The sequence below is a fragment of the Balaenoptera physalus genome (genome assembly GCF_965194825.1).
Source record: "Balaenoptera physalus genome assembly, chromosome: 2".
NCBI lineage: Eukaryota > Metazoa > Chordata > Mammalia > Artiodactyla > Balaenopteridae > Balaenoptera > Balaenoptera physalus.
The window spans coordinates 87,655,064-87,681,786 of NC_138883.1; the positions used below are offsets into that span (position 1 = coordinate 87,655,064).

Here is a 26,723-nt window from a genome sequence, read left to right on the forward strand (position 1 = left end):
TATTTTTATTTTTTGCATTAAAATATTGATATAATTTATAAAATATTGATATAATTGATATAATTAAAATATTGATATAATTCAAAGACCATGAAATTTGCCCTTTTTAAGTGTGCAATTCAGCGGTTTTTAGTATACTCACAAAGTTGTGCAGCCATCTCCCTATTTAATTCCAGAACATTTTTATCACCCCAAAAAGAAACACCACGCCCATTAGGAGGTCACCCTTCATTCCTCCTCCCTTCAGCCCCTGGCAGCCACTAATTACTTTTTGTCTCTATAGATTTGCCTAGTCTGGACATTTCATGTCAGTGGAAGGGCCCTCCAGTCTTTTTTTTCCCAACCTTCTTCATTATTATAGTTTTCCCTGTATCATGTGCTTTAGCCAAACAGTGCTTTGGTGGGGTCTTCATATATGTCTCATGCTTTCTTATATCTTTTCTTATGCCACCTCCTCTATCTGAAATGCTTTTTTCTACTTATTTAGAGTTTTACCTAGCCTTCAATGCCTAATTCGGATAAGACCCCTTCCAAGAAACTTTCCTGATCATATTAGGTAGGAATCATCTCTGAAATCCTACAGTAATTATACTAGTTTAGGTGCTACCTTGCCTACTGATTCTTTGAGACTGCTCTCATGTTTTCTAATTGTTTTATACTCTCCCATCCAGTACCTTGGCACAATAAGTTCTTAGAACGTAGTTGAAAATGTCATGGACACTCTGGAAAATAGCATGACAGTTTCTTTAAAAACTAAACATAGACTTACCATACAACCCAGCAGTCTCACTCCTGGGCATTTACTCCAGAGAAATAAAAACTAATATTCATGTAAAAATCTGTACACAATTTTTCATAGCAGCTGTATTTGTGATAGCCAAAAACTAGAAACCACCAAAATGTTCTAAAGTAGTTGAATGCTTAAACAAACTATTGTACATTCATATCGGAATACTACTCAGCAATAAAAAGGGATGAACTATTGATGTATACAACTATGCATTATGCTGATTGAAAAACATCTCAAAAGGTCACATACTATATGATTCCATTTATATAACATTCTTGAAATGACAAAATTACAGAGTGGAGAACAAATTAGTGGTTACCAGGGATCAGGTATAGTGGGGAAAGAGGATAGGTTTGACTATAAAGGGTAGCATGAGGGAGATATTTGTGACGATGGAATAGTTCTGTATCTTGATTTTGATGGTGTTTACATGAATCTATACATATGATAAAATGGCATAGAACTATATACATACACATTGTACCAATGTCAATTTCCTGATTTTGATGTCATATAGTTGTATAAGATGTACCCATTGGGGGAAATTGTGTGAAGGGTATATGGGATTCATCTGTGTTATCTTTGCAATTTCCTATGAACCTATAATTATTTCAAGATGAAAAGTTAAAGTTTTTTTCTTTAGAGATTGAAGTGGTATTTAGCATAATCATTTTGCCACTCATGGTGCTGCTTTTGATCAGTATGAATCAGTCTGCACCTTTCAAAATAATGTTACTCTTGAGGTTGACAAGAGAACCTGTTTGTAGTGATATTTTAGTTGCATTTTACAATTAGGTGAAACCTGTTTAAGCAAGAACTGAGACACAGTAGTTCTTTGATATCCTGGCTATCCAAGGCCTTGTCTTACTTTTTAAATTAAGTGGTAAGCCTTAAATTGAGTCATATTTTGGTACACATTTAAGTTCCTGGTGCTCTTGTGTACTGGCCCCTAGAGGACAGTGACTACAGCAATGGGTCCTGTGTAGTATCTGTCATCCTGTGGGAGCCTGATAAACAGTAATTATTTTTGACTTGACATTAATTGATTCAGACAATTCTTTTCTTAATATAGAGTTGAAAATCTTCTGGTAAGATTTCGAAAAAACATACTATTAAGCAATATTCAACTCAAGCTTAAAAACTTTTGAAAATTGTTATACTATATATTAAGTAAAATGAATATTCTTGTGCAAATTTAAAATGAGTATTACAAAATCAGAACTTATTTCTAATTCTTTTTGGAAAGTGGTGTGGTATGCATAACTTAAGGATTTTTCTTTTGTACTTATGATCAAGCGCAAAGTGAATATGAGGGAAAAAAAGTAAATATGAGCAAAACTACATATTCTTTAGTAAAGTGAAAATGATTTTTTTTTCAGGTTAAACTGCAGAACAACATATCATATCAGATGGCAGACATACGTCATTTAAAGGGTAAGAAACTTAATTACAGATTAAAGATAAAGGTCACTAAATGTCTAAAATCCTGAAGAATTAAGAAGTCCTCAAGTTAAACAGCTAAATGAGATAGAATTTTTGAACAAAGCTCCTCTGATGGCAAAACATTCATCCTTTTGTCTTAAGATATAATGAAAAATTTTTAATATTGCTTTATATATAATAAGTGCAAGTTAATATTTGAGGTCTGCATTTTAATCTTGTGCTGTAGACAGAGTTCATGCAATGAAATGTTAGAAGAATCCTCAAAGGTAATTGAGGTGTAGCTTTGGAGACTGTCAGATTTCTAGGGAAAAGGTTAGGGATGATTCCTCTGTACTGTGTCCAATCTGCTAAAATAATCCATTCAGATCTAGGGATGCTTTGGACAGATCCTCCAAACTTAATGTTTTAGATACCCTGGGATCAAAGAAACCTGCAACAAAAACTGGGAAGAAACCTGGAGACAGATTTGATAGATAGGTAGGTAGGTAGGTAGGTAGGTAGGTAGATAGATAGATAGAAAGAAAGTAAGAAGACAGATTTTTTTTCACTTAGATGAAGTGATAGGAGATGACTAAAGCTCTTATGAAAAATAATAGGTAAAGAGAACAAGCTCTATCGTCTGCTTACATTACTGCACACTATCACTGGCCTTTGGAGTTTGGGGTCTGAGGACTATCCCGCTTCTCCCTCATACCCTTTGATTACAACACCATATATTTTAAACTTTGCATGCAGTGACTCTAAGTTTATATATGTGGGTAATACTTGCTCTCTAATTTCAGAAATATATCTTTATAACCATTTTAAACCTATTTAGATAGAATTAGGTAATATATACATATATTTTTAAAATTTATTTTTATTTATTTATCTATCTATCTATTTATTTATTTATTTATTGGCTGCGTTGGGTCTTCGTTGCTGCACGCAGACTTTCTCTAGTTGCCATGAGCGGGGGCTACTCTTCATTGCAGTGTGTGGACTTCTCATTGCGGTGGCTTCTCTTGTTGTGGAGCACGGGCTCTAGGCACGCAGACTTCAGTAGTTGCAGCCCACGGGCTCAGTAGTTACAGCATGCGGGCCCTAGAGTTCACGGGCTTCAGTAGTTGGGGCGCACGGGATCAGTAGTTGTGGCTTGCGGACTCTAGAGTGCAGGCTCAGTAGCTGTGGCTCACGGGCTTAGTTGCTCCACGGCATGTGGGATCTTCCCGGACCAGGGATCGAACCTGTGCCCCCTGCATTGGCAGGCAGGTTCTTATCCACTGCACCGCCAGGGAAATCCCAGGTAATATATTTTTAACATCCTCTTGAAGAAGCCAACCTAAGTTGACTTCGTAATTTACGTAAGTTTTGCTTCTCACCTAGCAAATCCATTAGGAAGTATCATTTGTGTGTTATAACCCAAACATAGGAATTATTTACTATCTATGATTTAGAACAGCTTTGATTTTCTGTTAAAAATTTACTTTCTGGTTGGCCACATTTATTGTTGTTGCATTTGTGTCCATATTCTACTCTTTTTGACTCACAGGAGTGCACAGGATGACACAGAAGATGGCACACTGTCAGTGCTGCTTCCAGCTTGCAATTTTTACAAATGATTTTGCTTGTCATCAAAGTATATTTCTTATTAAATAGTAATAGATCAGTTGAATAAGAAGTCCTATGGCTTTTGCTAGTACATGTCAGAGAAAATGACAGCCTATGTTACTGAGTAAAAATCTTTATTTTGCTGTATGTGTTGAAGTAGATCTTGAGATGTTTTGAAATTTTGATGATAATCTTTAGCAGAGAAAAAAGCTTTGATTTGAACTCATACCGTGCAACTTTTGGTTTTAGTGCAGTTACTGAAGCTTGGATGCTTGAGATTGAATTTCATTAATGTGACTTTTGCACCCTGGGAACTATTTCTACTGAAACAAACTTCTTGACAAGTTGACAGTAAAATCCGTATTTGACTATTTTCATTGACATTAATGTCGGATATAATGGAATTAATACACATCAAGATCCTAAAAAAAATCTTTTAATATTTTCTTGGAAATAAAAGGATTAGGGTTGGTTTTTAATGCCTGAGAAAGTAAATTAACATTCTAGTATACACTGATTTATTTTGAATAGCTTACCTTATTTTTATTCCTATTACTGAAAGAAAATTTGCAATAAAAAAATTTCCAGAAGTAAATATATATTTTTTTGGCTTTAAAAGATCATCCTAGAAGTTAAATTGAGAGATTATGGCCATATCTTTCTATAGCATACTCTGATACTACTGTCAGAGGTAGACTACCCTGCACAATCGACCTTGGACCTGATCTCATATTAAGTTACTCTGGGGACTTTCCTGGTGGTGCAGTGGTTAAGAGTCCCCCTGCCAATTCAGGGGACACAGGTTTGATCCTTGGTCCGGGAAGATCCCACATGCTGTGGAGCAACTAAGCCCATGCACCACAACTACTGAGCCTGCGCTCTAGAGCCCGCGAGCCACGACTGCTGAGCCCACGTGCCACAACTACTGAAGCCTGCAAGCCTAGAGCCCGTGCTCCGCAACAAGAGAAGCTACCACAATGAGAAGGCTGTGCACTGAAACGAAGAGTAGCCCCCCCCTTGCAGCAACTAGAGAAAGCCCGCGTGCAACAACGAAGACCCAATGCAGCCAAAAATTAAAAAAAAAAAAAAAGTTACTCTGAGCATCCTGCTGTGGTGACCTAGAGCAGCCACACTAGACACAGAGTATCTCTGGGTTCAAAATGAAGAAAACACATGGCAATCAGTTGAAAGTAAAATTGTGATATAGGAAATTTTGTCCTTAGTTTTGCTTTCTGATCTGTTTACTCCCTTCGCCCCCGTTTTTTTGGCCATGCCACGCGGCTTGCGGGATCTCAATTTCCCGACCAGGGATTGAACCCTCGCCACTGCAGTGAAAGCACTGAATCCTAACCGCTATACCACCAGAGAACTCTACTTGTCCCCTTTCAAGTCTTTATTTTGGCCCACTGAAAGCACCAATCTGCTGCATGCTTTATAATCCTTTCCCTGTATTCAAACAGGTTAGAATCTGATATTTTACATGGACTGGAACTCACTCATACTGATGTTTTATTTTTCTGTCAATTGAATTTTAAGCCTTTTATCTCCATTTAAAAATGAAAACTTTATTTCCTGATAAAGGTATTTCAAATATTGTTAGTGAGAAACTGGGGAGGCAGAGAAGCCATCCCAAATCTTAAAATCATACTAAGCCTCAGGTTCATTCTGAAGGTAAACTTAGCTGCTTCAGTTAGTTTACTGTGTAGGAAAAAGAAGCCTGAATGAGTCCTGACCACCAGTTGAGGTCCATTCCCTAGTAGCTACTAGGTAGTGCTGATTTGATTTTTCTTTTTTTTTTTTTAACTGTAGTAACTTTTAGTTCTAAAATATTTCCTTCTTGAGTACAGCTTCAGGGAACTGGCTAACACTGTCTGTAAACTACAAGGCTTTTTGTCACTGCCTCCTGCTGGGATCTCATTGTTTCTGTAGACTCAACATCCATAGCTGAGGCCAGAGTTCTGCTACCTCTAGCCCTCTATTTCTTAGTAGATGGGACCAGGGATCAGATAGCAAGCTGAATGTGTTATTCAGGGATACCTGACCTCAGATTTGTTACTTTTATCTAGGGTGGGAGTAATGTGAAAAACTACAGAAATCAACCGTGTTTGTATATTGGAGAATTAATAGAGTAAGAAGAGAAATTTAAAATGTGACTTGACTAAACTCATAGACACAGAGTAGAATGGTGGTTACCAGGGGCTGGGAGGTGTGTGGGGAAAATGAGATGTTGGTCAAAGGGTACAACTGTTATAAGATGAATAAGTTTTGGTGATCTATATATAGCATGGTGATTATAGTTAACAAGACTGTATTATATACTTGAAAGTTGCTAACACAGTAGATCTTAAATGTTCTCACCACAAAAAAAGTGGTAATTATGTGAGATGGTGGACATGTTGGCTAATGCTATGATGGTAATCATTTCACAATACGTGAGTGAATCAAATCAACATGTTGTACACCTTGAACTTACACAATGTTATATCTCAATTAATATAAAAATAATAGGGCTTCCCTGGTGGCGCAGTGGTTAAGAATCCGCCTGCCAATGCAGAGGACACGGGTTTGAGCCCTGGTCTGGGAAGATCCCACATGCTGCAGAGCAACTAAGCCCATGTGCCACAACTACTGAGCCTGTGCTCTAGGGCCCGTGTGCCACAACTACTGAGCCCACATGCCACAAGTACTGAAGCCCGTGTGCCTAGAGCCTGTGCTCCGCAACAAGAGACGCCACTGCAGTGAGAAGCCCGTGCACCGCAACAAAGAGTAGCTCCCACTCGCCACAACTAGAGAAAGACCGCGCGCAGCAAGGAAGACCCAGCACAGCCATAAATAAATAAATAAATAAATAAATAAATAAAATTTTAAAAATAAATTTAAAAAAAAATAATAAAAATGTGGCTTGAATAAGCAAGCATATTTATTACCTATAAGCATTTTATATAAATCATTTACTTTTCATATTTGGTTATTAATACTATACAATAGCTATTGTTATGCGTATTGTTAAACTTTATATACTTCAGCAAACGTTAATGTGACTTTAACATTTTTACTTTTTGTCGTCACCATAGTTATGATTCCCCAATAAAATTTAGAAAGTAGAGAAAAAATATGCTCAGAATCCCACCACTAAGTGTAATCACTGGTAGCATTTTGATACATTTTTATTCTCATCTGTTTTTTTTACATGGATATATTTTATATTATAAATATATGCTTATATCTGCTTTTTAAAAACTTACATCACTAGCATTTTTTGAGTGCCTTTAAAGTAACAAGATTAATTCTGTAAGCCCTCTATGAAAAGTAGATGTTATGTTATAGTTATAATATTGTACATTATGGTTAGATATTATACTTTAGTCTTAATAAGTAGTTATTGCTTATACAGAATAGACCTCTGTTCCCATTTATAAAAATTAAAACTTTCTTAACTATTACTTTTGCTTAACTGCTAAGGCTGTTGGCTAATTTTTTAATCCTCTATCCAAGAAACTGACATTTCTCTTCTCTGGCTGAATTTCTTTTATTTGTAGGGTTAGATGAAGAGGGAGTGACTAGAAAATGTGGGGCCAGTGATTATGGATTAAAGGTTCCCAAAGCGGATCTGGTCCAGCTTTTAATTTACTATCCAGTTTGAAATTTCATGTTATTCATTACAGCTAAAACTTTTAGCTCTAGTCTGGAGGTTATAAGCTTTGAAAATGGAATTTTGGTATATGTGGACCTAAACCTCAGTAGCAGAACTAGAAATGAGATCTAAAATGATTGGTACCTAATTTGGGAATCAAGTATGATTTAGAATGAATTGAATTCTGTACCTATAGCCAATACATCTAAAAAATATGATTTTTTCCCTACTTTTATAAAGCAGTAAGGTTTAGAGAGATAGGTAGTTCTTTTTGTACTATTTCCACAACTTAGTATACTGTCTACCTAATGTGAAAAGATGTGTAATTTTTTAATATTTCTGATTTATGTGAAAGCCATTGAGGCTATCTTGTTTTATTGCCCATGCATGTGTGTGAAAGACAATTAAATGTGGTACTTATTATATAAATTTAACTTCCTGTATATAATTTTTGAAAATCCCATACCTTCTCAATGGGAAGCAGTAAAGTAAACTTCATTCCTTTGATTTTTACCTTCTGTGGATAGAGCAACTCGCTGAGCTTCGTCAGGAGTTTCTTCGACAGGAAGACCAGCTCCAGGACTATAGGAAGAACAATACTTACCTTGTGAAGAGGTTAGAATATGAGAGGTAAGATGCTACATGCAACAGATATTTATGAATCTTGAATATTTGTCCAACTTTCAATTCATTTCTTCCTTTCTGGCTTCTGTTTTTCTTCTCTTCTTTCATTTCACTAGGTCTTTTAAATTCCTTTTCTGTTATCTTTCTATGCCTCTTTGAAATCGCTCTCTTTTATTTTGATATGTTGAACAACATGAAAATATCTCTTACAAGGCATGTTGAATCTACCCATGTAGTAGAGTTCATTGTGAGACAGAAAATCTTTCAAGGTCTGAGTTTTATTGAATTAGATGTGGCAAAGACTGAAAGAAGATTCTGTGGTTCTTTTCGAGGGTCAATCCAGAAGATAAAGCTGGCACTGGAAGATGTCCCCAGAATAGCTGAGGGACTAAGCACCAGCTGCTTCTCCTGTTCTGCACTTCAGTCCCCTTGCTTACACCTCTGCACTGTTGGTGATGCGGTTGGGAAACCTCTTAGGGGCCTTTCTAGAATTACTCTTTAAAAGGGTTTATTGTGTATTAAATCAGTTTTACAGTTAAAGGTATTTTGGGGTCTACATACCAAAAATTAGAAAGATTCACTGTATTTTAAACTGTTTATTCATTTCTGACTTCTTACTCTTGTAGGTTATCAATATGCATCTACTTACATATATGTATTTTAATCTAATAGTATTCAATAATTTTACATATATCTTTAGGATTAAATAAATATTATTCCAGCATGTTAGTGTACCAGAGCTTGTTTAATCTGTCCCAACTGCTGGACCATTGTAGGAGTTTTCCTTTTCTCACTGTTATGACTATCAACTATAAAAATCTTTGTGCAAAAAGCATTTTCTCCCTCTTACATTATTTCACTGGTTATATTCTCAAATATAGAACTTCTGAGGTGGAATGTTTTATTGATTTTGTTGCTCTTATCACATATATGAAAGATTGCTTTGTAAAATGACTATACTAATTTATAATGTAAATGTTTCCCTGGAGCCCCACCAACATTGGCTTTTATAATTCTAACTTAATTTTGCTAGTATAGTAATAAGATAGTACTATATATACATATAAGAAGTTTAATTTGCATTTTAAATGGTGGAAGATAACATTTTTCTGTGTATGTATTCTTTGTTTCTTTTTGCATGAATGATCTGTTTGTTTTTGACTACTTGTCCAGTGGAAATTCACAATCTTTATGTGTTTTGTTCCTTCACACTTTCTCTTGCTGGTTGCATTCTCTCTTCTTTATTAGTTTCTTCCATTCTTGCTCTTCTTATGGTTTAGGCTTTTATTATTGTGTTGAAAGTACTAACTATTTGATGAATCATCTGCTGCCACTCCTTATCAACTCTTACAATTCTAGCTTTTCTTATCTATTACTATATATTGGTCTTACAGTTTTCTCTTTTAAAGTGTTTTTCTCTTCTGTGATTGAAGTTGACTTTGACAGTTGTTTCTTTATAAATACAACTTATAAAAATAAATTTTCATCTTTCTAATTTCTGTTTTTTAATTAGTTTTATCAATATTTTTATCCTCTATTAAAGATTCAAATATTGTAAGAATTTTGACTGTGAGCCATTTTTATGTCTGCTCTTTGTCCTTCCCTACCCACTCCCCTGCTAACTGAATACTTTATCCTTATAAATGTATGTTTTCAACTTCTAGACATCTTTGAGAATCAATCCAAAATAATAGTCTGAAAGAATGACTTGTAATTTAGTTTTCAGTGTGGACAACAGATCAAGGAATTAAGAGCACAGCATGAAGAAAATATTAAAAAGTTAGCAGACCAGTTTTTGCAGGAACAAAAGGTAAATTTTAAAAATACTTAAAATATGTTCTTGTTATAAATCTTAAAATTTAGAAGTTAAAATTTGTATTTTTGTTATAAAACATTATATTTTTAAGTATTTTAGCCTGCCTAATTTTAAAAGTGACTTGCAGTAGCTTTACTGCTGAGTAAATAGACATTTACAAAAGTATAACCTCAACTCTTAAAACTAATTTTGAGCTAAATATCTTTTACCTGACTTTTAAAAATAATTTTTGCTATTTATTTCTCAGGTTGTAAAGTGGATGATCATTTTACTGGAAAATCAATTATTTCCTATTTTATGCTTTTGAGAAATAGAAGAAAATTGAGAAAAATTTTCCATAATTATCAGTCTTTGTTATTCTGAATTCCTTTCTTAAAACACAGAAATGAAACACTGGACACTATTTTGATTCATATTTTGGGGGTGGCAAATTCTTTTAGTTCATACAATTCCAGTTGATATATATTATGAAAGTCCTGCTAGAAATGGAGGCAATTTGTCTGAAGTTTATTAGTCATTAGGACATTCATTTTTTATACACTATAATCTAATCTGACTAGCTGTGGTTTGTATAAAGTCTTGTGATTTATTAGAGTTGAGAGAGATTGATTAGTGAAAAATATTTTTCTTGGTCTTCGGCAGCATCTCATCTAAAGGACTAGAAGTTAAGGAAACCAGGTTTTCATTCTTCGCTCTTTCACTATTTTGCAGCATGATATTGAGGGCATCATAGTTTGAATCTATAAAGTGGAATGGCTGCTGCCTATCTGCAGTCTTCCTTGAAGAGACATGGGGGTAGATTGCTGGAAGATGGCAGGCCTGAGTGAGCTACCTTGGTGGCATTGAGGGCAGTCAGAAGGTATCATTGAAACACTGGATGGTTAGAGGAGCATAGTAGAACACGGAAGGAAGGGGACAAGAGGCTTGCTGTTGCAATTGTGTTATTACAAGCCCAGTATATAAATAATGGGATGAATTTGCTCTCTTCTCTTCTCCCAAGAAGCACGTATATAAGCTTTTTCCTTTTTCCTGCCTAGTGTAGTTCTCCCTTTCTGCTCTTCTGTATTAGGCTATTTTTATATTATTAATTAGCTAATATCTACTCCAGTGCTTCTTTGCACTTATCCTGCCCTAAATGGAGCAAGGTGGGAAGGAATGGAGATGCTTAAGAGAATTTCTCCTTTCTAGGGTGACATACCAGCTGCCTAATTCTACTCCTCATCCTCATTCTCTGTTCTTCAACTACTATAACTAGTTGATTCTGTGAAATTTCAGTTGTTTTTCATAGGAATAAATCCATTGTAAGCTATATGAAACAAGCATAAGTTGTAATGAGGGATTTTTTTTTTTTTTTAACTAAGTACATTCCTGTCTTGGAAATTACTCTGGGGAAGGGGTCAGCAAACTAAATCCAACCTCCTGCCTGTTGTTAACTGCCCATCAGCAAAAAACGGTCATTACACTTAAAAATGGTTAAAAACTCAAAAGAATATTTTATGATGTGGGAAAGTTGTAAGAAATTCAAGTCTTAGTGTCTACAAATACAGTTTTATTAGAACACAGCCACACTCATTTGTTTATTGCTTTCATGCTACAAAGGTAAATTGTTATAAACCAGAGGAGACTAAGAAGACCTGAGTACTTAAATGCAATGTAGTAAAAAATTAAATAAAGTAAAAAAATAAAATAAATGCAGTGTAGTATCCTGGATTGGATCCTGGAACAGAAAAAGGTCTTAATGGAAAAAGTGGTGAAATCTAAGTAAAGTCTGGAGTTTAGTTAATGTACTAATGTTGGTTTCTTAGTTTTGCAAATGTACTGTGCTAATGTGATGTTAACATTAAGGGAAATTGAGAGATGGGTAATTACTTTTCTATAAATCTAAATTATTTCAGAATAAGAAGTTTATTTAAAAAACAATTAGGGGGACTTCCCTGGTGTTGCAGTGGTTAAGAATCCGCCTGTCAGTGCAGGGGACATGGGTTAGAGCCCTGGTTTGGGAAGATCCCATATGCCGCGGACCAACTAAGCCTGTGTGCCACAGCTACTGAGCCTGCACTCTAGAGCCAGCGAGCCACAACTACTGAAGCCCGCGCATCTAGAGCCCACACTCTGCAACAAGAGAAGCCACTGCAATGAGAAGCCCGCGCACCGCAACGAAGAGTAGCCCCCACTCTCCGCAACTAGAGAAAAGCCCTCGTGCAGCGATGAAGACCCAACACAGCCAAAAATAAAATAAACAAATAAATTTATTAAAAAACAAAAAAACAATTAGGTGGTCCCCTTACCAAATCAACAATACTGTGTTTAGAAAGCCATCTTATTTTGTTAATAGTATTTAATATTGTCCATTCACATAAAGTTATTGCCGTTAATCATCAAAGGGACAACATCTTTATTAACTGTTTTAAATGGAAAAGTATTTTTGACCAGTAGTTTGTTGACTTTTAAGTTTTATTTATTATTGTTTGTTTTATCCACATCAAAAAGCAGTGGAATATTATGGAAGTAGCCTTATGACGTAGCATTATAGCAAAAATGCACAGAGATGCAGGATGGCTGCTCAGGTTGTACCTCATCGATTTTCTCACCTTTGGCCTTCATACTGACATGTTCAGAAATTTCAGTTTATCGTTTCACTCATCAGCAATTAAGCTCTCAGAATTGGCTATCGCTTACCAAGTTCCCAGAAACTGTGGAAATGAGAAAGACTGTGGTTTGAATCCCTTTTCCACACTTCTCTAGCTTTATAATCTTGAACAAGCTGCTTAAACTTCTTTAAGCCTCAGTTTTATTTTGTTTATCCCAAAACTGTTCGTTTGTCTCCACTAAAGGATAGACTTGAAAACAATTTGTAAACTATGAAACACGGTGCAAATGTTTGTTGTTGATTTTATCTGCCAGGTACACTGGAATACCTACACCTGATTGTCAAAGCACCCTTTCTTCTTTCTTGTGACAAATTCTTGCAGTTTGGCTCCTATTTTTCTAGATTTTCTGTAGATTTTTTAGTAGATTTTTTTTAAAGTAGATTTTTTATAATGTTACCAATGATTGCATTGCATAGTGCTTTAGAGTTGACAGAACATTTAATGTTAATATTATTATGCATTAAATATTAATATGGCAACCCAAGCATGTGTACTTGACTCCTTGCCTCTCCCAGTTTTCCACTGAGGCAACTCAACCAATATAAAAGAGAAAACTGGCCCCCCACAGAATTGAGTCAGACCTAATCATAACCCTGAAGATTCAAGTTTCCAAGGAGGAGATATGGTTAGTTGAAGCAGGTTACAGGGAGCACTGACTTGTGCATTGTTCTGCCATTCCTTGCTGTGCTTGAGTGGCCAGTGCACCTGGGAAGAAGTTTGCCTGTTTTCCACCCTTGCTGTTTCTACTTGGGGAAAAGCCTGACAATGTCAGTAGCCATCTATCACACTTGAGGGGGCACCTGTGTGCCAACCTCCTGCTCTCTGCTATCCTGCTCAATTACAACATATGCCTATACAGAACCCACTCTGCCCACAGCACCCAGGACTGTGCCAAACTGTAGGCCTCCACAGCAACCCACAGTGCTCAGCAAGACTGTCTTCTCACAGAATCACCACAGAGAATTATCAGCATAGCCAGAGAGAATTATATATGCCTAAAATTTTAGGCCATTTATGATAGAGACTTTTAAAAAATATTACTTATTCTCTGACTTCATATCAGGTATAAAAACTGAACAGAAAATAATATATCCCACATCTCTAAGTGTTTAGAATTTAGACCCATGGTATGTATTTCAAAAAAATGAACTGTTTCAGAATATTAAGTTAATAGTTGTGTCAATAGTTTCACATTTTGAACTGAAAAATACTTACTGTTACCAAATCTTAATCTAACAGCAAGAGGCCCACAAGTTTGAATCAAAAGATGGAAATGAATTGGATATAAACCATCATGCAATACCTAAAAACATTCCAAAAGTTGCTGAGAATGCTGCAGGCAAGCATGAAGAACCCTCGAGCAATCATATTCCACATGGGAAAGGTATTACTATTATTTTGTGTTAATAGGATATTGACTTTTCTCATTTTGAAGTGGACATTTTCAGTCATAAAGAATATTGTTTGATTTTACTTCCATTATGATTAGGTGTCTGTTTCAAATTTGGATCCTTTAATAGAGAAGAAAAAACAGTAAGTTTATAGAGTTACAACTATGTCCAAAGCAAGATATAAAGATATTCATTTGATATAGCCTGTTGCTCTACAAACTGATTGTTACATTCCTTCAAAATATTTTCAATTTATGTAATGAAAAATATAAAATTATATTTTTTGTTACTTGGGCAGAACAAATCAAACGAGGTGGTGATGCAGGAATGCCTGGAATAGAAGAGAATGACCTTGCAAAAGCTGAAGATCTTCCCATTGGTAAGTAAAAGTTATTAGAATATTTAACTGAAGTGATCGTGTTATTTTTCATGTGACTATTTTTTTTTTTTAATAAATTTATTTATTTATTTATTTATTTTGGGCTGCGTTGGGTCTTCGTTGCCGTGCGTGGGCTTTCTCTAGTTGTGGCAAGTTGGGGCTACTCTTCGTTGCAGTGCATGGACTTCTTATTGCGGTGGCTTCTCTTGTTGCAGAGCACGGGCTCTAGGCACGCAGGCTTCAGTAGTTGTGGCACATGGGCTCAGTAGTTGTGGCTCGCAGGCTCTAGAGCACAGGCTCAGTAGTTGTGGTACACGGGCTTAGTTGCTCCACGGCATGTGGGATCTTCCCAGACAGGGGCTCGAACCCTTGTCCTCTGCACTGGCAGGCAGATTCTTAACCACTGCACCACCAGGGAAACCCATCATGTGACTATTGTTTTTCTGAGTAACACCTGAGAAAAGTCACAGATATCTGGATGATTGATATTTCCAGTTAACTAACTCCCCATTAGTTGCCAAGATATAATTGTTTTGGATATATTTTTATGAAAAATTTTGCTAAAATGTATAAAGTACTTGTTTTTGCCTTAACAGTCAAGCATAAAGAAAAAAAGTGTCAAACATATTTGAACTTTTTCTTGATGACTCAGTTATTTCTCATGACAGTTATGCTATGTTACAGCTATTTATGTTTACTAAAAGTATGTGTGGCTTATTTCTTTCAGGCTCAATGTTCCTAGATTGCTGTGTTGTTGATGTGCTTTAATATGGCATAGTAATACCCTTATATAGGTTTTTACGACTTCGTGTTTCTTTTCAGTTCATCACCCTACACTTTAAATAGCTTATTCACTTTTTTCCCTTGTTTTATGGCTACTTCTGTTCAGTGTATATCTTTTTCTCCATTAATGTGTCTACTTCTTACCCATTTCCACTTGGTCTGTATCACTGCTGCTAACCTAATCACATTCAGTTTTTTTCTATTTTTCTTGGCTATCATAGGTACCCCTCCCTGCTGACTGCAATATATTATGGTGGAAAGTAGAAAGAAACAGCACATCTTTGGTCCTTCTTAGCTGTTTTTATTCCTTTTCAATCTCTGTGATCACTTCTGTGGTTATAGCTCATTGTATGTGGCTGAAATTGCTGAGTATCTGAGGTCCAAATGCATGAAGTATTAGTCCTTTCATTTGTATAGTTTTTTTATCTTCTCAAATTCTTTCGTATCTATTATAATCTTTTGAGTTTCCAATTCACAGTATATTCCCTTGAAATAAAGGTTGGGACAAGAGCAAGAACATGAGTTTAAAAATAAAGAGTAAGGATGAGCATGATTTGTTTATAAGGCAATGAAATTATCCAGTGATTCTTAAAGTGTAGTCCTTGGACTAGCAGTATCAGCATTACCCAGGAGTTTGTTAGAAACACGAATTCTTAGGCCCCATTTCAGACCTGCTGCATAAGAAATTCTTGAGATATAGCCCAGCAGTTCGTGTTTTAACAAGCTCTCCAGGTGATTTTGATCTTTGCTAAATAAAGTTTTAGAACCACTGGCTTAGATGTAAATTTAAAGAAATGTTGAAAGCAAGGACCATGTATTCTGAATTTTTGCAGTACTTACTCTAGTCCTAGGCTCACTGAGTTTTAGATTGATTTTTCTCTTTATGTTGTGCTTACTTTTTCTAACTGAATGAAAGATTCTTTAAATTCTGTAGTGCTTCACAATTTTCAAAAGTTTCACACACATGATTTCATATAATCCCATAATAACCTCTTTTTTTCCCCTACCCTTATATCGCTCCTCCCCTCTCCCCTCTCCCCACGGGTAACCACTTGTTTGTTCTCTGTTTCTGTGAGTCTGCTTCTTTTTTGTTTTATTCATTAGTTTGTTGTATATTTTAGATTCCACATGTAAGTGATATCATATAGTATTTGTCTTTCTCTGTCTGACTTATTTCATTTAGCATAATTCCCTCCAAGTCCATACACGTTGATACAAATGGCAAAAGTTCACTCTTTTTTATGACTGAGTAGTATTCTATTCTATCTCTGTACTTATATTGCCTATACCACATCTTCTTTATCCATTCATCTGTTGATGGACACTTAGGTTGCTTCTATATCTTGGTAATTATAAATAATGCTGCTAGGAACATCGGGGTATGTGTATCTTTTCAAATTAGTGGTATTTTTTTTTTTGGATACTTACACTGGAGTGGAATTGTTGGATCATATGGTAGTTCTGTTTTTAGTTTTTTGAGAAACCTCCATACTGTTTTCCACAGTGGCTGCACCAATTTACATTCCCACCAACAGTGTACAAGTGGATTTATTTTTTTTTATCTTTGATTTTCTGTAATTTGAAAATGATATACTGTGAAGCAGTTTTTTTGTTTATTTTTTGTTTGTTTGTTTTGGCATTTATCCTGCTTGGTGTTCCCTGAGCTTCCTTGATCTGTAGTTTGGGGTTTGACATTAATTTGGGGAAATTCTCAGTCATTATGATTTCAAATATTTCTTCTGTTCTTTTCTCTCTTCTCCTTCTGGTATTCTCATTATGCATATGTTACACCTTTTGCACTTGTCTTAGGTATTTGGTTCTGTTTTTTTCCAGTCTTTGTCCTCTTTGCTTTTCAGTTTTTGAGGATACTATTGATATATCCTTTAGCTCAGAGCTTCTTTCCTCAGCCTTCTCCAGTCTACTAATAAACCCATCAAAGGCACTCTTCATTTCTGTTAACAGTGTTTTTGATCTCTAGTATTTCTTTTTGATTCTTTCTAGGATTTCTGTCTCTGTACTTATATTGCCTATCTATTCTTGCATGCTGTCTGCTTTATCCATTAGAGTTCTTAGCATATTAATTACAGTTTTAAATTCCTGGTCTGTTAATTGCAACATTTCTGCTGTGTGTGGTTCTGAAGCTTACTCTCTCTTTTCAAATTGCATTTTTCGCCTTTCAGTGTGCTTTGTAATTTTTCCTTGATACCTTAACATGATAAACCAGGGAAAAGAAACTGTTGTAAATAGGTCTTTAGTAATGTGGTGGTGAGGTGTGGGGGAGGGAAAGCATTCTGTAGTCTTATGTTAGGTCTCAGGCTTTTAGCGAGCCTGTGTCTCTGGACTCTGAACTTCACAAGTGTTTCTCAGTTTTTTTCCTCCCCCCTTAGGTGAGACAGGGTGGCTAGAGTGGGCTGGAGTTGGGTATTTCCCTTCCCCAGGTCACTTAGACTCTGATAATGCCCTAGCAGGTTAGGCGCTGTTTAACTAGTTTCTGCGGAGGGCAGACAGAGAACTGAGGGCTTTGGTGTATTTCAAAAATGGTTCCTTTTGCCCTCCCCCTGCCCGAGGGGATGTTTCTCCGGTATTTACTATGGGAACCTAGTTGAGCTCCTGGAGATAAATTTCACAGCTTTGTGGGAGCCCCCTCTGTGACTGAGTCCCCCTAGAGTTTTAACTATGAGTTGCCCATACTGAGCCTCTGGCAATTAATTAGTTACAGTTCAGGTTTTGGTACCCTGGCACTGCCTTCTATGGCAGTTTCTGTTCATTAGTCTCTCCTGTAAGCCAAGACTCCCATATTTGCCTGTCTCTCTAATCATGGTGGTAGTAGTTTGCCCTGTGTCCTACTCTTTCTTATGGGCCCAAGAAGAGTTGTTGATTTTTCAGACTGTTTAGCTTTTTTCTTGTTGTTAGGATAGAGTGGCAACTTCTGAGCTTCTTATATGCAGAACCAGAAACCAGAAATCCTCTGGATTAATTTTTGAACTTCTTTGAACTGTTGGTGCTTTGCTTTGAAAATCATTGTTCATAACAGTTATCCTTAATTATTTAGAGAAGTGTTTTGAGTATAAAAATTATTTTGATATAGTCACCGGTGAAAAGAAACTTTGAGCTGTAGAGTCTAGTTAGACGCAAACACAAAGGAAAGCCATGTTGTATCTTCATACCTTGAGCTCCCAGTGTGGTCATGCCTTGCACATGGCAAGGTCCCAGTAAATGTGTATGGTCGAATTACCAGAATATCTTTAGCAGTGGGGCAATGGTCTCTAGAGTCAAACTGGTGGATTCAAACCCTTGGCTCTATCTTTTAACAGGCATGGGATCATTTATTTGCCCTTATCCTTATCAGTGAAATAGGATAACAGTTTCAACCTCATAGGGTGGATGTGAGGTTTAAATGTAAAGCACCAAGAACAGTGCCTGGCATATAGCCCGTGCTATATAAATCTTAGCTGCCGTTGTTATTACCATGATTATTTTATATTATTAGAAACATATTTTTATCTCCTTGTCACTCCTTTTACTGAGTATTGTCTTTTCTCCCTGAAGTAATCTGTGTCATAATTCTTAATGCCAGTACAAGTTCTGGTGTGTATGTGGGGTCCCTAATGACTCTATAGAGGCAATAATCCCACAGAGGAAGTAGAGGGAAGAACACATCCTTGTATTTTTTTTTCCATCCTTGTAATTTAAAAACAGACCCTATGTGTTAATAGCAGTTTTGTTTACGATAGCCAAGACTGTACTAGAAACTATAGCAGAGCAGTGCTGAACTATCTTAAAATACAGCTCTGAAACAGTCAAAGGGTATATAGCATGCGCCTATGGTTAGCATGATGCTTCAGCTTCTCAGCTTCCAAAGCCATAGAGCTAAACCTTAATGGGTTTTGTTTGTTTTTAATGTTGATTTGGAGCTAGCCACAAGATTTTACAGGAGTCTTGTAGTTTAACCCATTACCTTCTTGACCTGGATATTTTAGGCACCTGTGATGTTAGGCAGTTACATATTTATATAACTAGTTTTTAAACTTTTTTAGATTTAGAAACATTACAAACTTACAGAAAAAGATAGAAAATAACATAATGAATAGTCAAGTATCCACTGCCCTTTAAAAAAAACACACAAAATAATGTAACATTTTGCCACGTTAGTTTCAGATATTTCTGTTATTGATGTTATTGTTAAAGAAATAAAACATTACTGATAAACTGAAGCCTCCCTGTGTACCCTCCAGATCTCAATCCTGTCTCTTCTTCCCCAGAGGTAACTACTGTGCTGAGATTGATGTGTATCAATTTCCATACATGTTTTTCGACTTTTACTGCACTTGTAAACATCTGTAAAACTGTAAAGTATTGTTTTGTTTGCTTTCTTAAACTTTAAATAAATGATGTCTTATTATGTATTAATGTATTATGCTTTTGAGACTTACCTGCGTTATACCTGTGGCTTTTTAACAGTTATAATTATTTCACTGTATAAATATACCATAATTTATCTATTCATATATAATAAACAATTAGGCCACTTCCAGGTGTTTTTTGTTTTTGTTATTTCAAACAAATACTACAGTGGACATTCTCATATATATCTTCTTGTGCACCTGAGAGTCTCTGGATACTTCTAGTATTTGATTAGTACATTGAGATTAAAGGGTGAGCTTGTTGCTGACTAGAGGACAGGCCTAGAGATCTAGCTGTCCCAAGTCCTACCCAGTCACTGAGGGTTGAGGAGACCAATAGCTCAACACACTGGTAATCTGTAAACAATTCCCAGCGCAGTGGTTGCAAAGCTATGCACAAGGATATGAACTTAAAAGTAGAATTCTTGCATTACAGAGTATCTTCAGCTTTACTATACTTGTATCAGTTTACACTTTTGCTAGTAATATATGACAGTTTTTGTTTATCCACATCCTCAACTAATATTTGGGTTTGCTATACTTTAAACTTTTTGCCAATCTGAAATGGTACCTTAAATTTGCCTTGGTATGAGTGACGTTAAACATCTCTTCATATGTTTATTGGCCATTTTTGTTGCCTTCTTCTGTGATTTGCCTGGTAATCATTTTTGCCCATTTTTCTATTGGATTGTTGGTATTTTCCTTATTGATTTTTAAGAGTTCCTTAATAGTATGTAATGCAAATACCTTTTCCATATCATGCATATCAACAGAGAGGAAAATCTGATTTCTTACTTGGAAACTTCTTTCTAGTTTTAAGATCTAGTCAATCTCAGTAAAAATTGCCTCTAATGATTTACTCTGGGGAAAACTTCATAAAGATTTTTATGTACCTAAGCAGTCAGAAGTTCTTTTATAATTAATAATTTATAAAGAAAAACTTTTTGGTTTTCTAAAAGTTTGGTTTTCTTTCTAGGTAGAGCTACTCTATTTATAAGATACTTAATTTTCTAGAACAGAAGATTTCTACCTTGGCCATATATTGGAATCACTGGGAAGTTAAAAAAAAAAAAACCCGATGCCTGAGTCCCACTCCAGAGATTTTTATATATTTGATCTGTGTTGTGGCTAGGGCTCTGAATGTTTAAATGCTTCTTAAGTGATTGTATTATGTAGCCAACCTAGAAAACCACTGCTCTCAGAGGATTCTCTAGATCTGCACTGCCTAATATCAATACATTAGCTGCTGGTCACATGTAGCTATTTAAATTCATTAAACTTAAATAAAACTAAAATTTCAGTTCCTTGGTCAAACTAGCCACACTTCAAGGGCTTAATAGTCACCGTGGCTACTGGCTGTTGTATTGGACAGCACAGATATAGAATGTTTCCATCATTGCAGAAAGTCCTATTGGATAGTGCTGCTTTAATTGAAACTGGTAATAGGGTTTGTTTCTGGGGAAGAAGACTGAGGATAGAGATGAAAAGGGGACTTTTCATTATATAACCTTTTGAATGTTGGTTTCAAAATTTTATAAGGTAATTTTATTAAATACCTATTCAAAAATAAATATTTTTTAAAAAATTAAAGAGAGATCATTACAGTGATATTTGAGAGGAGAAAAAAGAAGATTATGTTTTAAAGAAACAGTGTAGTTAATCTTTTTTGGGGGGGCAAAGATTCTTTAAAGTTTAGAGCTTTTAGAGGAAAAATTATCTAAATTTATAAAAATAAACATTAAAATATTTTAACAAATTAAATCATTGTAAATAGACTTTTAGGCATCTTGTAAAACAGAAATTGGCAAAGTACAGCTTGGTTGCCTGTTTTAATAGTTTTACTGAAACATTACCATGCTCATTTGTTGTGTATTGTCAATGACTGCTTTTGTGCCAGAACAGCAGAGTTGAGTATGGACTACAAGCTTAAAATATTCACTATCTAGCCCTTTAAGAAAAAGTTTTCAAAGATCCCTGTTATACGAGAAACAAATCAGGTAAAATTGGGCATTTTTTATTGTTGTTGTAGGGGAGAAATACTAGCACAATATCAAATTGTACATATTCCTGGAAACTGCTACTAAAGGTACATAATTACATAAACTTCTAATGATACATTTGGTTTATAATTGAAAGACATTTCTTTCATTGTCATATTTTATGGGGCCACAATTTATATTGGCCACAATTAAGAAAAAAGGAATCAAAATAGTCTTGAACCAGCAAGTATCATCCAGGGAGAATAGGATAGAATAGCACTCAGTGAGTTTGAGGGTTTAATTGGTGCCTGTTTCTCTCACTTTTTAAAAACTATACTTCTAAAATATTGTGTTTTAGTGGTTATTCTAGGGATTACTATATGCATCCTATATGTATCATGGTATACTTAGAAATAGTATTGTACTACTTCATGTAAAATGTTAGAACCTTACAGAGATATAATTCCATTTACTGTGCCTCATTCTTTGTGCGGTTGTTATCATATATATTTCTATATGTTAAAAATCCCAGTGTTTTCATTATTACTTTGGTTTAAAAAACCTTTTAAGGGCTTCCCTGGTGGTGCAGTGGTTAAGAATCTGCCTGCCAATGCAGGGGACATGGGTTCGAGCCCTGGTCCGGGAAGATCCCATACGCCACGGAGCAACTAAGCCCGTGCACAACAACTACTGAGCCTGTGCTCTAGAGCCCGCAAGCCACAACTACTGAAACCCGCATGCCTAGAGCCCTTGCTCTGCAACAAGAGAAGCCACCGCAATGAGAAACCCGCGCACCGCAACAAAGAGTAGCCCCCACTCTCCGCAACTAGAGAAAAGCCCGCGCGCAGCAACAAAGACCTAAGGCAGCCAAAATTATAAATAAGTAAGTTTAAAAAAAAAAAAACCTTTTAAGAAAATGGGAGAGGAAAATATTATGGTCTCTTATATTTACCACATACATACTTTCTTTATATGCTTAGTAACTTTATCGTGACTGTATGAATGGATTTTGTTGTCTTCTTTTAAAGGGTGCTGAGTTTTGTTCTTGCAGACAGCTAAATTACTGGTGGATCTTCTTGATTCTGTTAGGCTTGGTTTTATGCTTTGTTTGGGCAGGTCAATGTTGATTTTGTTCTTAGTCTGAGGACATGGCCCTTAACTCTAAGGTGTGATCCCTACTTTTAAAGTAGAGTTTTAGCATTTCATTTGAATGCCCAAGATGCTCAGTGAAGATTCTGTACTGTGGGCCAGAGATCCAGTTGTCTCCAAGTGCTACATGACCTCTGTTTTTTTTTTGTTCAGCTCTCAGCCCTGCAGCAGGTGCTTTGTGTTAGGCCCCACAGAGTCTCATCATATGTATACACAGCCCAGGTCTTGGCCAGAGACCCAAGGGGAATATCCATGCAGATTTCTGTCCCCCGTTTCACACAGCTCCTTTTTCTATAGTATTCTGTCCTACAAATTCCAGCCACCTCAGCAGCCCAATCTGCTTCCTCTGCTCACTGAGACTGTTCATCTCATGTATATCGCTTCTTTCAAGAATTGGTCTTGTACTCTGGTTGTCCAATGCTTTATCTATTTTGTCCATATTAAAAATTGTTTAGGATGTGAGAGAGGGTAAGTCCAGTACTGGTTATTATGTCATGGCTAGCATTGGAAGTCCATGTTATTCTTTTTAAATTATATAAATGGATTTTTAAGTATGAAGGAATTTCAGTTCACAGACCAGGTCTTAGGAGCCATATGAGAACATCATTTTAATAGTCTCTATAGACATGTACCTATATTTCTTAGAAGGCTGAGATGGCTCCACCGGTCAATATTTGAGCAGCTACAAGCATGTTACATCTGTTTATGTATGCAGAACAAAATAACATAAGAATGTTACATCATTGTTTTGTATTGAGTGTTCATGCTTCTGAATGATTACTACTTTAATGGGTAATTACTGATCAGAGTTTCGTGAACTTCCAAAAACATTACTATAAGTAAACATTCATCAGGATTCCTAAGTGTGAGCAAACTGTGTAATCAGGAGGCTCAATAAATTGGTTAGGGCTGGTAGTTTTACATTTAAATGTTTTTGTTTCCTCAACCTGAATCTTGGATTCTTTTTTCATTTTAGTGATAAATGCTTAACTTTGACAACTCTAAATACTTAGTATATGTTGAACACCTACTATTTTCTAGGCATCTATCATAATCTATTAGCAAATATTCTCACTTATTCCCCACATTGATCATGCAGGGCAGATGGCATTATCCCTGTTTTTCAGATGAAGACTGAGGCTTCAAGAAATTAGGCACTAAAGTCTTACAGTTAATAAATTACAGAGCCATGATTTGAGCCCTGGTCTAACTCTAAAAGCCCATGGTTTTTATTCTGTCTTTTATTCTCTTAGCTGTGCAACAGAACCACCTTTGGAGCTTTTAATAAATACAGATACCTAGGTACCATCCTGATATTCAGTATGTCCGGGGTGGTATCTGTAAAACTGAAGTGTTGCCAGATTTGAGCACCACTGTTTACTAGTGCCATATTCCTTCTCCATCGTCACAGGCACTGGATTGTGAAGCCCTGTAAGGCAGAAAACTAGGAATGTGAACATTTTAAAGATTGTAGCTGTCACTGAAATAAGAAAATGAGAGTGAAAGGCAAGGATACTTCTTTTTTGGTTCTCAGGGTAAAGGCTGCAGCTGAGGGCTAATAGAGAAGTTGAGGAGGATTAACCCTAAACTTCCTATTACCTTTTGTAAGCATATCAGCCAGGTTCTCCAGAAATGACTACTTTGAATTTTTAAGTCAAGTGAGAGGTATGTCTCATCTCTACTGTCATGAGTTTCAGTTCCTCATCTGTGAAAGGGGATATCTATCTCAAATAGATTTGAGAGTGACATGAGATTATTGCCTGGTTCATACTAAGTATTCAGAAAGTGGGAGCTACTATTATTATAATTAGTACTATTACTGCTTCCTTTGGAATTACCAGTTTAGTACCAGCCCTCAGCCCCCTAACTACCTATCCTAACATTTTTTATTGTTCATTGTCTCTAATATGGCCCCTTCTCTCCTCTCTGACATCATTTCTATGCTTTCCCCTCACTGCTTTCTTTGCATTTCCTCAGATATGCTGTGCATGTTCCTGTCTCAAGGCCTTTGTACTTACTGGCCTCTGCCTGAATAGTCTTCCTCCACGTTTCATTCATACCTCTGCTCAAATATGTCTTCTTCAGAAGTGCCTCCCCTGACCAACCAACTAAAATAGAATGTCCCACTACTCTCTATCACACGTCCCTATTTTACTTTATGCATAACATTTTCACTCTGACATTTATATTATATTCTGTACATACTTTTTTTAAAGTAGCATTTAATTAATTAATTAATTTATTGAAGTGTGGTTGATTTACAATATTATATTAGTTTCAAGTGTAAAGTAGCATTTTAATACAATAGAAATAAATCAAGGGCTGATTGGATCTGGTGAATATAGTTAAAAATGTATTGCCTTTAACATGAAAAGATGCTCAACATCACCAGTCATTAGAGAAATGCAAATCAAAACCACAATGAGGTATCACCCCACACCGGTCAGAACGGCCATCATCAAAAAGTCTACAAACAACAAACGCTGGAGAAGGTGTGGAGAAAAGGGAACCCTCCTATGCTGTTGGTGGGAATGTAAATTGGTACAGCCACTGTGGAGAACAGTATGGAGGTTCCCCCAAAAACCAAAACTAGAGCTACCATACAATCCAGCAATCCCACTCCTGGGCACACACCCAGAGAAAAACATGGTTCAAAAGGATACATGCACCCCAGTGTTCACTGCAGCACCGTTCACAATAGCCAAGACATGGAAGCAACCCAAATGTCCACTGACAGATGAATGGACAAAGAAGATGCAGTACATACCAATGGAATATTATTCAGCCATTAAAAAGAAAGAAATAATACCATTTGCAGTAACATGGATGGACCCAGAGACTATCATACTAAGTGAAGCAACTCAGGCACGGAGAGACAAATATCATATATCGCTTATATGTGGAATCTGCTAGTGTTGGAGGGTCTCCTGCAGAGGTGGGGGGCTGCCGTGGCTCACCGTGAGGACAAGGAAACTGGCAGTAGAAGTTCCGGGAAGCACCCCCCAGCGTGAGCCCTCCCAGAGTCTGCCACCAGCCCCACCAAAGAGCCCAGGCAGGCTCCAGTGTTGGGTCACCCCATATACATACTTTTTTTTTTTTTTTAAACATCTTTATTGAAGTATAATTGCTTTACAATGGTGTGTTAGCTTCTGCTTTATAACAAAGTGAATCAGTTATACATATACATATGTTCCCATATCTCTTCCCTCTTGCATCTCCCTCCCTCCCACCCTCCCCATCCCACCCCTCTAGGCGGTCACAAAGCACCGAGCTGATCTCCCTGTGCTATGCGGCTGCTTTTTAATTTACTTGTTGTTATATAACTTGGTCTGTTTTGTCCATCGCTGAATCTCCAGCTTTTTAGAACAGTGCTTAGCATATAGTACATGCTTAATAAGTATTGCTGAAAAATTGAATTTCCAAATTTGATAGCTCTCCTTTATAAAAAAGACAAAACCCAGTATCATAGTGGTAGGATAAAAGCTATGTGCTCTAGTGTATCCAGTATTTTGTCTTTATGTTAAATAGGTTTTACCATTTTATGTTTGGTAATTTTCCTTAATAATGGCTTTATCAATGATATATATTTTAACAGCCTAGTTATTAATGATATTATCTGATAGCAGCATGCTATTCTCTGTTGACTTGTATGTTTTCCCCTGGCTCTCAGTGGTCGTCAATGGAGAGGACCTGAGTAAAATATATCACAAATCATAACTTTAATATCATACATAATTGTTTGCATTCTTTTCAGTGTCTAATTCTTTCCCAGACTTCAGTTGTCTTTGAGCTCACATTTATTTAGTTTCTCTTAATTTGTTTAAGAAGTACACATAGTCATTGACCTAGTGTTTAGTACTTCCCTGAGAATTCACTCTATCATGTAGTTACAAAAATGCTCACCATAAAATTTATTTATAATGATAAATTGAAAACCATATAAATGTTATATTATTAGTTTATTAGTTCATTAAATGTGTTCTATCCATAAATGTGATATGTAGTCATTAAAAAAGATAGTGTTGAGCTGTTTTTTTTAACATATACATATATCTATGATTTTTTTTTTTTTTTTTTTTTGGCCGCGCCAT

The 26,723-nt window shown here is 36.0% G+C and overlaps 1 protein-coding gene across 2 annotated transcripts in view; it reads left to right on the forward strand.

The window, feature by feature from the left end:
• Positions 1-26,723, forward strand: part of GOLM2 (golgi membrane protein 2) — a 102,075-nt gene that overhangs the window by 36,532 nt on the left and 38,820 nt on the right. For both annotated transcript variants that reach the window (XM_082450141.1, XM_082450142.1), the window contains exons 2-6: positions 2,170-2,224; positions 7,985-8,087; positions 9,801-9,891; positions 13,788-13,932; positions 14,238-14,318. In XM_082450141.1, coding sequence (XP_082306267.1) covers positions 2,170-2,224; positions 7,985-8,087; positions 9,801-9,891; positions 13,788-13,932; positions 14,238-14,318 — 475 coding nt within the window. The remainder of the gene's footprint in view (positions 1-2,169; positions 2,225-7,984; positions 8,088-9,800; positions 9,892-13,787; positions 13,933-14,237; positions 14,319-26,723) is intronic.